At 40.8% G+C, this 13,934-nt stretch overlaps 1 protein-coding gene across 1 annotated transcript in view; it reads right to left on the minus strand.

The window, feature by feature from the left end:
* Positions 1-7,664: 7,664 nt before the first annotated feature.
* The window catches only part of CYP27C1 (cytochrome P450 family 27 subfamily C member 1), a 41,087-nt gene continuing 34,817 nt past the window's right edge, over positions 7,665-13,934 (minus strand). The window contains exons 8-9 of the mRNA XM_032805117.2: positions 11,799-12,002; positions 7,665-10,071 (exon numbers count right to left, since the gene is read on the minus strand). Of these exons, the coding sequence (XP_032661008.1) occupies positions 9,955-10,071; positions 11,799-12,002 (321 nt within the window). The 3' untranslated portion in view covers positions 7,665-9,954. The remainder of the gene's footprint in view (positions 10,072-11,798; positions 12,003-13,934) is intronic.

A 13,934-nucleotide genomic window follows, 5' to 3' on the forward strand; every position in this document is an offset into this window, starting at 1 on the left:
ACAACGATGCTTGTGGGCCTGATGTATGAAAATAAGTCCCTGAAATATTTTTTATTCAGAATACAAGGATCCCACAGCAATCTGGAGAACTGAACTCATCTGAAGTATAGAGGTTTAGATCTGGCTACAGAAGGGAAAATAGTATATGCTACGTTTTTGGTTTATTTTACGTATAGATTTTCTTCTTGAAGATATCCTGCATCAATTGAGCAATGGAATACTGTGAGGACAATGCCACCTAGTGGTACTACAGGGCTATACAATGTTATTCCTCAGATTACTGAAAAATAATCTATACTATACGTTTGGAGACAAATTACATTTTAGACAGTGGAGAAAGTTCTCAGATGAAATCCATTTTTAAAAATATCCACACAACACTTGCATTTATTTTTTCCTTCTTATCCAAAAAGAAGGGGAGGAACAATGGCCCACTGGTTGAGGCACTGGCCTCGGACAGGTGAAACCCAAGTTCAATTGCCTGGTCTGCCACAGACTTCGTGTGTGACTTTGGGCAAGTCACTTAGCCTCTCTGTGCCTCAATTTCCCATCTATAAGAGGGGATCATAATGCTTCCTTACCTCAGGGGTCCCAGAGAGGAGGTGGGCACCACTGAGATAAAAGTGCCATCCATTGAAACGTCCTGAAATGAGTCCCCAGTGATTGAATTGGTCATAGGATGCATAGACAAAGACATCCAAATGGCACATAACTAATATATACCAAACAAATGAATCTATTCATACACACTCACATGCAAACTTCTTGGGCTGCCTATCATTTTTGTTTGATTAATGAATACTACTGGGGGCATGGGGGAGGGAATAAGAGGAGGCTACGGTATTAGATTTAACACCTGTGCAAACCTCCTTTCCTGTGTATGGATATAGAATTACACTATTATAGTATATTTATTCCACTACATTTATTTATTGACTTCAGTATGGTTGAAATTGGAGCATTACAATCTAAATCTATAGGCCAAGAGTTAGGATTCAAGTGTGTTCTATTTTGGACCAATCTCCTAAAATTTTCTCTCATACAGTTTCCAGCAAGCAATAAGAATGCCTTGCTTGATTATATGCAATCTATAGGACACAGAATCTATATTCAGAAATCAGACCATCAAGTTTAGTGTCTGGCTCTTTCACTAACCAATACCTAGGAAAAGCTGGACTGATTCTCCAGTCTTGCATCAACATTTACACCTGTTCAAAGAGACGGGAAAGTGGTACCATTCTAATTTTGTAGCATTTTACATCTTCTTTGTACAGGAATAAATGACTAAGCAAGGTGCAGGACAGTAGAGAATAAAGTCCCTTTTGCAAGCTTCCCTTGTGAGCTGTGGGTCCTAAGTATCTCTGAAAATCAAGCACAAGATGTATCAACAGTTGGGCACCCAAAATTTGAGGCACAATTAGTTAACACTTCAAAAACATGGCTGTATAGCAGTAAATTTATGTTGCATTCAACATCACTTAGTGGGAAAAATTATAAAAAGTACTTTATAACTGCTTATTATTCTGACTTTTGGACATTTTAATAAGCAGTTATATGATATTTGTACACAACAGTGGTAAATGCAAATAAGGTGCATACTTGCACACCTAAATTATTTGAAATTCTTGTCCTTAGGTTATTGTTAGTCTTAAAAGACAATAGCCTATTGAAACGAATGCTGTTCAGAGCTGTTGTTTTAGATTGCCTAAGCACTATGTTGGGTCATCTTTGAAAATTTTTCTTTAAAACTATAAGGGCTAAAAATGCACTTTTTAAAAAAAAATGGAATCTTATAATCTGCAATGTCTGAATCTGTTGTAGAATCAGATAAACACATCATTTAGATCAGATGAGCCCATGGGCTGTAAGTACTTAAAGTAATTACTATATGCTCCTTCAACAAGTTTTCAACTGATGATCAATGTCAGCTCACTACATTAAACCAAGCCCACAAAGTTTTGAGTAAAAGTTTGACTTTTCATCTGAAAAGAAAATTATCTATTTACCCTAACTAAAAAGTAAAACTGAAAAATATTGCCTCTACTAATTAATACCTGATGCTTCAGAAGGAGGTGAAAAAGCCTCCCATGTAGCTAGATGCAAACTCTGTTCTTTCTTCCATGCATACAAGCAGTCATTTGCTGTATGTCAGTGGAACCTATGCAGTTTGGGGCACTAGGAATGCAGGGTCTGTTAAGTGTCTTTTAGGGGAAGCACATCCTCTGCACTGTGCAGAATCCAACTCTGTGGGGATTCCTTCTCCGGCCGTGTATGGGGTGAGTTTGAGATCAGACTAAGAACAGTTCAGAGGATGGGCATGTTGAGGACTGGAGGATCCTTTTGGCCTTTCCTCCAATCCTTTCTTGCCCTCAATAAAATGGAGTAGTGCCATGGGGTGTACCCCAGGCATTAGGCTGGAGTAAGTTTCATAGAATGGCTCCACTGTTGATTCACAGTCTTGTAGGAAGTATTCTTTCTGTCCCCCATAGGTCTCCCTAGAGTTCACCCAGAATAATCAGTTAGAATACAACAGACTAGACTTGCTCCTTAACCCAGTGGACCATGCAATATAAGATAGAATAAAATGCTTTTGTGACCCTTTTTATACTTTTATACCTCAAAGTATGCAGTTTGATAATTCTATATAATTTAATCTTAAATTATTCACTACAAGTTTTATTAATGATTATAAACTCATAATATCTTTTCTGGCCCACTGGTTAGAACTCTAGCTTAGGATTTAGGAAAACCAGGTTCAATTCCCTGCTCTGCCTCTTGCAGGGTATGCACACTCTGTCTCGTTTTGGGGCAGATCGCGGTTCTGATACTACCGGGGTTACAGTCTACCCGACTATCCCTGGGCTGAGAGCAGCACGACCCGATGGCCAGAGTCAATATGGCTTTCCTGGGGGATCAGGGCTGTGTGGCCTAATGGCCAGAGTCAATATGGATGCCCTTGGGGTTAGGGCATTGTGGCCCAATGACCAGAATCAGTATGACTGCCCTGGAGATCAGGGCTGTGTGGCTTAATAGCCAGAGTCAATATAACTGCCCTTGGAGTTCAGGCCAGCATGTCCTAGTAGCCAGAGTCAATACAACTGCCCTTGGGGTTCAGGGATGTGGGGCCTAACAGCCAGAGTCGGGGGAGGGAGGAGGGGCTGATGGTTGGGGTAGGGGTAGGCTCTCCCTGCTCCATTGGGTCCCAGCCCAGGGCCCTGTCAGTGGCAAGTATGGTCACCACCCTGTCAGCAGGGATCCTACTGTAACAAACTGACCTTCCTCGGGTGGGAGATACCACTGACACGACCTCCCTGGGCCACTTCCTACCATGTCTCCTGAAGCTGGGGTCCATACATTGTTGGGGGCCTCTGAGCTCCTCAGTATAGATAGCTCCCTGGGATTCTGACTCCAGCTGGTTGACCGTAGGCAATAGGTCTCTGGTCTGTTCCTCAGGATCTCTGGATCCCACAGATCTGAAGTGGCTCCTCAACAAGAGCCTCCACCAATTGTCCCTCCTCCTTGGTGGTCAGCCTAGAATGAGCTGGGCTGCTCCCTTTTATATTGAGGCAGCAGCTGGAGTATGCCCAGCACTCTGATGGGCAGGAGTTCTGCCACCCATAGTGTGGGTGTGACAGTACCTCCCATAAGGTTTTATGGAAATATGCTTAGAATGTGCTTTATGCTACATATGCCATATAACATATCTCCGTAAAGGTTATGCTCTACTGACTGTATTAATCCTATTTGCATGCATGTATCATTTTTGTAGTCAAAGTTATGAATGTTGGCTGTGTACTGGCTTGATTTCTAAATAATCTTAGTAAAGCATTTGGTCAGTTCCTGGAGAAAGGAACGTTGAAATTAAGTACCTAATCAAGAAACACTTAAAGGACAATGGATCTTGGAATTCTCCAATCCACGTAAGTCTACTTGAAGCCGTTCAAGGTAGCATGTAAACAATGGATGCTACTTGTAAAAACAGAGTCATGCATGGACATGCGACTTGTCCATCTGACTCCTAAACTCCATCTTGGAGCTAGACTTTGCGTAGGAGTGAGGAGGGGGTCTCCGCCCAGAAGACAAACTCTATTTCAACCCATGGAAGACCCCTCCATTTTGTCTTCAGCTGGCTAAAGAGAGAGCCTCTCCACCCCCCAGGATACTTGGTAGAAACTGGAACAAAGGGCAGTGACTCCAAGGGGTGTGAGTGATTGCTGGACCCAGGCTAAAAGGAGATTAGTCTGTAAAAGGGAGCATTCTTGAACTGGAGAGGATCTTATCTGTATTCAGTTTGATTAGACATAGGTTTGCACATTTTATTTTATTTTATTTTATTTTGCTTGGTGACTTACTTTGTTCTGTCTGTTACTACTTGGAATCACTTAAATCCTACTTTCTGTATTTAATAAAATCACTTTTTACTTTTTAATTAACTCAGAGTATGTATTAATACCTGGGGGAGCAAACAACTGTGCATATCTCTCTATTAGTCTTAATCAGGCGAACAATTAATGAGTTACCCTGTTAAGCTTTAAACAGGGTAAAAGGATTATTGGGTTGAGACCATTGGGAGGTGGGCATTGCTGAGTGTTACAGACGGGAAACACTTCTGTTGAGAGCTGCTTTGAGGTAAACCTGCCAGCTTTGGGGCAGGTAATTCCGAGAACTCTGGTCTTGTTGGAGAAAATGGAAGTGTCTAGCTTAAAGGGCGGTCATGCCACGGGGGCCCGCTCTGCCGGTTGCCGGAGGGGCAGCAGGCGGCTCCGGTGGACCTTCCGCAGGCATCCCTGCGGAGGGTCCACCAGTGCCGCGGCTCCAGTGGAGCTACCGCAGACACGCCTGCGGGAGGTCCACCAGAGCTGCGGACCAGCGAGTGGCAGAGCGCCCCCCGTGGCGTGCCGCCGCGCTTGGGCAAGCGAAAATGGCTAGAGCCAACCCTGGTCTGGCTCAGCAAGACAGGGTGCTGGGTCCCGAGCCTGGCAGGGAAAGCAGGTGGCAGAAGTAGTCTTGGCAGCATCGGGTGGCAACTCCCAAGAGGGTTTCTGTGATCCAACCCGCCACAGTTGGTTAACCCTTTCTTGCCTAGTGTGAGGTATGCACACCCTGTCACACTGCCCTAGACTTCCTCTGTGACCCTGCCTACACTTAGCCGATCTGTGCCTCAGTTCCCCATCTATAAAATGGAAATTCCCTACCTCTCAGGGGTGTTGAGGGATAAAATACATTAAAGATTATAAGGCAATGCATATGAGGGAGATGGAGCCATAACGAGTCCCTGCAGAACTGAATTCCACATATTGGCGATGTGAAGAAATATTTTCCTTCGTTACTTCTGTGGATTTTGAGTGATCCTCTTTTTAACATTCCAAGAACAACATAAAAGAAAGCACTTACCTTGGTTCCACTATACCCTTCCAAAGTCAATACCCCACTTATGCCCTATCAGAGAGGGTGCAGTTTTCAAGCTGCTCGTGCTGGCCAAGTATATAACCCAACAGTCCACAGCCATGACTACACCCTGTCCTCAAGAGTCTCAGCAATTACTCCACCACCACCTGTCATAGCTTTCCTACTCAGATCTGAACCTTAGAGTTCAGAAATAAGATGCTGCATGTCCAAGCTTAATTAACCAGCTGAGATTTGATAGCACTTGCACCAGCCAGATTCCAGTGCTGGCGCACTCTGGGCTCCCCAAAACTTTCCCTGGGGACCCCAAGACTCAGATGCCCTGAGTCTACACAGGGAAATAACCCTCTCCCCTTGTCTCCTCTTTATTTCCCTCCCAGCTTCCCCTCCCTGATGGCCCTGGATGATCACCCTATTCCAATTCCTTGAATTGCAAAACAGAGAGACCAATGGTCTTTCACCCTCAGTCAGAGTCCCTGCAAGGTAAGCTTGCAACTCTGACACAAAGAGATTTCCTTCCCCCTGTTTCCTTCCTCCCCACCAATCCCTGGTGAGTTCTAACTAGGAAAAAATCCAACATGTCTTAAAAGAAAGCTTTATATAAAAAGAAAGAAAAAGACAAACAATGGTCTCTGCAATCAAGGTGACAATACACGGGCATTGGCTTAAAAGAAACAAAATGAATAAACAGCCTTATTTCAAAAAGAATACAATTTAAAACATTCCAGCAAACTACACACATGTAAATACAAAAACAATATAAAAACCTATTGTCTTCTACCTTTGTACTTACACTTGGAACAGAAAGATTAGAAAGCTTGAGAGAGAACAGTTCACTCTCAGAGCGAGAGCAACAGAGAGACAAAGACACACACCAAGATTCCCTCCCTTGAGATTTGAAAAATCTTGTTTCCTGATTGGTCCTGGTCAGTGTTTGGTTACCCCTTTGCAGGTGAAATAGACATTAACCCTTAGCTATCTGTTTATGACACCACCTTTTTAAATTAGAAAGCATCCCCTGCTGTAGGTTTATCTAGTAATGGTCCAAATAACTCTGCCCACAGCCTTAAAACAAACCGTAGTGTCCCAACTTAAAGTCCTTGGTCAATCTTTTCTTTTCTACTTCTGTTTCTTTGGCACGGACTCCGAGTTCCTTCATAAATGAAGCAGTCAACCAAAATGATCTCTTTCCAGCCAGGTGTAATCACAGCGTTTTCACATTCCATACCTGCCCTCTCTGGGCTTTCTTTCCAAGTAGTTTCAAGCAGCTTTCCAACTATTCTCTTTTTGGCCTGTCCTGGTAATCACTACAGGAGCCAACTTCCCTTCTGCAGCTCTATTCAGTGCCTTCCCCTGGTCTTCTCTTCCAGCCTGTTTCTGGGATGGCTGTTTTGTATCTTCCTCTCTTTTTTAGGTACCTGGGTGCAGCTATTTTCTTATCTTCTAATTTAGGTGTTGCCTGGCCCCTCATTAAGCCCAGCCTACTCATCAGAGGAACTGGACCTGCTGCACTTGAAGGGGCCAACCACCCTGTGACAAGCCCCCTTTAACGTTTATTTTAAACTAAATAATGCTAGAGTTTATTCTCTCAGCCCACTGTATAAATTCAGCAGACAATATTTAAACTGAAGCAGTTAAACAAAAGAAGTCCTTAAACAATATATGTGGTGGTGTGACTTTGAAAAGAAATAAACTCAAGTTTCTAAGAAAGCATTACGATCAAGAGGAAAAAATTACTTCAGTGTCCCTTAATTTGCCAATGACCCATTAGCAACAAATTCTTGAATCATGATGCTTATAAGTGATTCATTTTCAAACTGTTTGGCTGCTGGTATCTACTTCAGCCTCTGTGTAGCTTTAAAATGCCAATTTTCTATAGTGATTAGAAAATAACTCAATATTTATTTGTATTTATTCCAGTAACTGTCAAACATATGAAGATGCCATTAATGTGAAAGATCTCTCTTCCACCTCCCTCCAGTATGTTCAAACCTTTAAGATACTAGAAAAAAGTGCCAATGTAAGCAACAATTTGAAATGAGAACAGGAACTCGTACATTCTTTATAAATATTTTACTATACACAACAGCCAATTAGACAGATTCTTTATTAAAAACAAATCAAGCTTTTTTAATGAAAAGGAATTATGAAAATGTTTTAATCAGTATTTCTAGAATGCCTCTTCCTTCTTATACTGTGAAATATTATCTTGGAATTGGCACCATGTAACAAAATTATTAGAATACACCAATCATTGGTCTAGACTGGTGGTGATGTGACAGTGCAAAATGCAGGCCCCAAGAGGAATTCAAATTTGGATCCAGAAATTGGCCCTTTGATCATCAGGTCAACAGATGTTGGGAATGGAATGGAGGCAGCATGCTTAATCCTGTGGGTGAAGAGGTTTTGTGCCTCTGCTAAGCAATTCCTTCTGGATGACACTCAGATATGCATAGATTGGCTCTGGAGGAAGGTTAGTCCAGTCATTGTCAGAAAAATGAAGGATCAATGCAGATCTGGGGTCTGATGGGAAAGAAAATAAAGGGGCAAAATGGGAAGTCTTAGAAAAAACCTTCCCAAACAAACAAAACATAAACCAGCAACCCAAAACACAAGACAGAAAAACCTTGCAAAAAGAATTCTAAAGACTGCCTGCAGATCTTATGGTATATAAAGATGCCTAAAGCAGCTCAAAATTCTTCAAGAAAATTCATTGGGCCACCGTGCAAACTTAAAATTCTGACAAGATCAGATTTTTGATCGGTAAGTCCATTTTACATAGTAGATCGATGGAAAGGATCAGTGTTGTCAAATCCTCACAAACATATAACCAAAACACCCAGGTTAGAACAGTGAGTGTCTCTATCTGCAAAGCTCTGAAGTATTATTCAGCAGACAACCAAAAGTAAGAATATAATTTTGCTTTTAGCCCATGTTAACCTGGTTTTGATAGTCGGATGGGTGAAGACGAAAAAATGAATCTCAATTTGAAAATTAGCCTCACAATGTTTTCTTGAATTTAATAACTATGTAACATGTAAGAAGGTTTATGAACATCATTAAATAAATTACCTCTGCACAATCTCACATTTTAGTATCAATATTCAGACACATTTATAGCTAACTATACACATTTTTATACAGTTAATTTGACTATAGAATATATAGGTTTGAGCTCTTTTGCAAAATGGTTTAGCTCAAGGCATAAAATAGTTTCAAGGTAAAGTGTTCTCTCAAATAATGATATTTTTATAAATGTAAAATTGGTGCCATAACGATCAGAAGCCACATACAAGAGATATTTTCCACTAGCTGTCAAAGATAATGTAACTTTAAAGTATACACTTTTTAGACTGGCCACTAGATTGTCAATTAATCTAAAACCAATAAACCTTGTAGCAGTCACATATCCATCCTACAGAGGGAAGGCACTACATTACAATGAGTTTTTCCAGTTCTTACTTTTAAAAAGATACTATCAGGATAAAAATTATGTGTGTGTGTTTTTGTTGCCATTTTTTACAACATCTCTGTTACTAGGAATATTTTAGGTCACAGGAAATGGAAATATGTAAACTAATGTATTTCCATCATTTTTCTTGTTTTATTTACTATTTGCATGGTACTCTAATGCAACAGTGAAACAATCTGATTTCACTTTCTGTTTTTTGTGTGATAACATAACAACAACACTTTTTGGGTTCATAACTCTGCAACACGGTCTTTGAATATGTTTTTAAATGTTTTATATTTTTTTTACAAATGCTTTTAATTTTACAGACACATTTACATAAGAACAGCCATACTAGGTCAGACCAATTGTCCATTTAGCTCAGTCTCCTGTCTTCCGACTGTGGCTAATACGAAATGCTTCAAAGGCAATGAACAGAACAGGGCAACTATTATTTCTACTCACTTTATGTTTTATAAAAACATTTTTAAAAACAGATCCTAATTGTTGAGTTTAAACAAACCAGCAGCATCTTCCACATATTTTTACAATATCTTTATGTTTCAAATGATTGCATTAATTTTATTTTGATGCATATCAGATAAATGCTTTTTAAAACTAACCAAAAAGGGAGAATTAAAAAAAAGGCATTGAAGACAACAAACAGAAAATGTCAATCAACATATCTATATACAGGTTTGGGAACAGTATATATCACCACACAGACACACAGAAATGCTCATCTTTCATGACTTAGCAATCTAACAAAAGCACAAGACAATATGCTACGTCTAAACTTGATATCGTTGTTTCAATGCATCTGTTGCTATCATCCAAAACGTACTCCAGGGAAAAGGTAACTCCCAGTGCAAAAAGGAAGTTCATATTTCCATACAGTTCCATGTGAACTTGTGGAATTTTCTTCTATGAGCGGGATAAAATCTCTTGTATATTTCTAGAAGTAGGTCAGCATCTAAGACTTAATCATTTTGAAGAATGCCCACAAGCCAATGGACAGGAGAATGATCATCATATTTCAATCAGGTGCAAGTCAATTTCAAAGAAGAGTATGCTAAAATTTCCTAAACTTTTGCATCTCACTTCCTGTCAGCAAATTTCACATTGATGGAGTCTCCAGGAGTCAAAAGTCCATGGGTTTTGGCCTTGACTGGTTTAGTTTTGGGAGAAATTTTGATCTCAAAATTTTGAAGCAGCTGAAAAGAGACATAGGTTGATATTAGAAAGTTTATAAATCGACAAATACAATTTTATAATTCTAGAAACAGAAAACCAGTAATACTCCTTAGAGTTCATCACTACCACTAACTTTGCTGTCCGTGCCAGTGAACCTGCTTAACACGATTACTCTGTAGGGAAAATGAAACATGGCTCCAGGATGGAGAAGATGGTTGACAGCTATGTTCCTCTGGCACAGTGGAACTTTCTACAATAACAGAAAAGCTTATCTGTGCAAAAGATAGAGCTTTTTCAGACGCTGGCCTAAAACTGTGGAAAGAACTCCCACAGGAGCTAAGGACTATCCACCTTCTTCTCTGAGTGCAAGGCACATATGTCTGACCTTGCGGTCACGAACAAATATATAGCGTGTGTATATAATTAAAAATATTCCAAAACAAAATACTCCACTGCACACACTTCTCCCCCTGGGCAGAGGATGGAACAACAGAACATGACAGATGTTGGTCACATTTCTTAATGCAAGTGCTTGGATAATAAAGTGATGAGCATGATACAAGAACCTAAATAGAACAGAATAACAATAACAGGCTGTCATTCAATCAAGGTGAATCTGCTGATATTAGACCATTGCATTGATGCCGATGATACATCCACTAAAGCAGCATGAGAACCAGCACATGGGAGAGAGAGCAACTTTTTTGAAATGCTACAGAGCATTACACAAATGACTGTGGAGCACATCCAAGTAGATCAGTTGTGACTGTGAAGTCATGGTGGTAAAAAGATTGCAAACGCTTGTGTTTCAATTGCTCAATCTGATCCAAATCTTTTGGGCGATTCTTGGAGATGGATACATAAAGTAGGAATTGATGGGAAAACCTTCTCTACCTCAGGATACAATACAAAATCATCTAGATAAAATAGCAAAAAGAATACATGCAGAAGCCTGAAAAAGAAGATACAGGGAACAGAGAAAACAGAGATAGTAGGTGTTTGATTTGAATGTTGGTTAGTATGGTCTGCCTCAGTCTCAGGATTACAAACCTATTTTCACTTTCTGGTAAATGCTCGTCTGTTTTCAATACAACAATGTTTTAATCAAAATTCTATAACTGAGTAAAGAACCATCTTGCCATATGCCAAGAGAGCCTTCATTTAAAGGTTGTAATTGACTTATGAAAATCCTTCTATACTAAAGTAATTTATTTCCTTAGTAATCTTACACTGGATGGATTTTGCTTGTACTACAACTGGGATTTACAATGTTTATTTCTGCAATGTAGCTTTTTTTTGACATGCTTAATTCTAAGCACATGTGTATTCTTAATGAAAAAGAATGCAGGATCGGGATCTAGTCAGTATTCTTTAAACAACTCACTCACTCACTCATGCCCGTCACCCCAATCGGGGTATGGGCCGCCAACCACAGATCTCCAGAGTTCTCTATCCTGGGCCATTCGCTCTAGCTGGATCCAGGTATAGCCCATTTTTATTGCTATCAGCCTGAAGGTCGCGTCGCCAGGTATTTCTTGGACGGCCTCTTTTCTGCTTGCCTTGGGGGTTCCACCGCAGTGCCTGTCTGGTAATGTTAGTTGGCTGCTTGCGCTTTGTTTAACAGTTTAAATTCGACTGTTAAACAAAGCTTTTCTTAAATAAAAAGATGTCCAGAGGCAATTTGCGTATTAAAGAGCTGATACTAATACATTTTTGTCTCTTTATAACACTGTCACAGATTCCTCACCTGAATCAGTGCAAGGTGAATTTCCAGTTCTGCAATTCTTTTTCCTATACAACTGCGAATGCCATAACCAAATGGGATGGAACCAAAGTTGTCCACTCTGTCCATATTGTCTTTCCTCAGCCAGCGCTCAGGTCGGAAATCATTTGCCATTGGGAAATTCTCTTCCTCATACGATGTAGCATAATGACAGAGTGCTAACTGGGTCTGAGAAAACAAATGACATTTTATTTTTAATTAATTCTGGTACATATAGCAGTAATAATGATAACTGAGTTATAATTTCTGTAACATGAAATATGATAAGTAAAAAGATGATGTAAAGAGCAGGTATCTCAAAATTAGATCTCCTTCTCATTGGCTCAAATTAGATCATCTTCAAAAACTTTTAGGCTCAGTAAAAGATTCCTCATTAGCTTGCATAAACCAAAAATATACAGGAGAATGTAATATAATAAACCCTCTAATGTACTGTTTTTCTCCTATATGTATTGCCTAACACAATCAAAGGAAAAGAGGAAGAAACTGTTACTCACCCTGTGCAGTAAATGAGGTTCTCTAAGAGGTATGTCCCTATGGGTGCACCACTGTAGGTGCAGCAGCACCCCCTGCACCTGGGATCTTCACCAGCAGTGCCCGTTAGACAACACGTGCGCACCTCCCCTCTCTCGCACTGTGTTCGGGACGTATATATAGTGCTGTGCGATCTGACCACCCCAAGTTCATTCTCTGCTGCAGAGCTTATATTTTCGTCTATGAAGCAGAGGAGAGGAGGGCGGGTAGCGGAGCACCCATAGGGACACACATCTTGAAGAATCTCAGTTACTGCACAGGGTGAGTAACCTTTTCTTCTTTGAGTGATGTCCCTCTGGGTGCTCCACTGTAGGCGACTATAAAGCAGTGGCCCTAGTTGGAAGGCTGGGGCTTCAGAGCAACATGTTCTGTTGAGGATAGGACAGCATATCCAAGGAGAGTATCCGCTGCAGCATCATGCGTAATAGCATAGTGCCAGAAGAAAGTGTCTGTTGATGCCCATGTGACAACCTTACAAATGTGATCAATGGGGACATTATTAAGAAAGGCCAACGAGGAAGATAATGATCGTGTGGAATGTGTTCTGACTGAGGTAGGAGGTTGTCCATCATGAAGTTCATAAGATAAATGCATACACTGTGAGATCCATTTAGAGAGGCATCGTTTTGACATATCAGTGCCTCTGGATCTTTTTGGTGGTGGAGAGGAATAATAATGGCGATTTCCAAAAGGGTTTAGCCCTGTCCAGGTAGAAGGCTCATGCGTGCCTCACATCTAGGGTTTGTAGAGCTGCTTCCTGTTGATTACTGTGAGGCTTTGCGAAGACGCAAGGGAAGTGTATTGTTAGATTGAGATGAAAAGATGTTGGGACCTTAGGTAAGAATCTTGGGTGTGGGCGTAGTTTAATTTTGTCTTTTCACAATACTGAGTATGGTGGATATACCATGAAGGCTGTGAATTCCCCTACCTGCCAAGCAGAAATGATGGTGAAAAGAAAGGTCATTTTCATTGACAGGTGTATGTAAGAACAGGTTGCCATTGGTTCAAACAGGCACCTAGTCAGAGAACGTAGGACTGGGTAGGGGCCCAGGCCAGAGTCGAGTCTTCTAAATGGCAATAGAGATTTTGAATACTCCTCAACAAGCGCTTCATGAGCAGCTGTGTGAAAACAGAGTGGCCATCAATGGGGGAGTGAAAGGTAGTGATTGCCACCAAGTGTAGCCTAATAGAGCTACTGACCAATCCTGGCTGTTTAAGGGTGTAGAATGTAGTCAAGAATAAGTGGCAGCGGAGAGTGTGCTGCGTCAACCTGACGTGAGGTGCATCAGGAGTGAAATCTAGTCCATTTTTTAATGTAAGTGTGTCTGGTTGTGTCACGCCTGCTATTCAAAAATATCTGTTTGATTTTGTCTGAGTAGGTTATTTCTGGACCCCAGAACCACAGAGGAGCCAGGCTTTGTGTCATAAACAGATAACTAAGGGTTAATGTTTCTTTTACCTGTAAAGGGTTAACGAAGGGAACCAGACACCTGACCAGAGGACCAATCAGGAAAACGGATTTTTCAAAGCTCAGGGAGGGAATGTTTGTGTCTGTGTCTTTTGTCT

This window comes from Chelonoidis abingdonii, chromosome 10 (assembly GCF_003597395.2).
Source record: "Chelonoidis abingdonii isolate Lonesome George chromosome 10, CheloAbing_2.0, whole genome shotgun sequence".
NCBI classification, from domain to species: domain Eukaryota; kingdom Metazoa; phylum Chordata; order Testudines; family Testudinidae; genus Chelonoidis; species Chelonoidis abingdonii.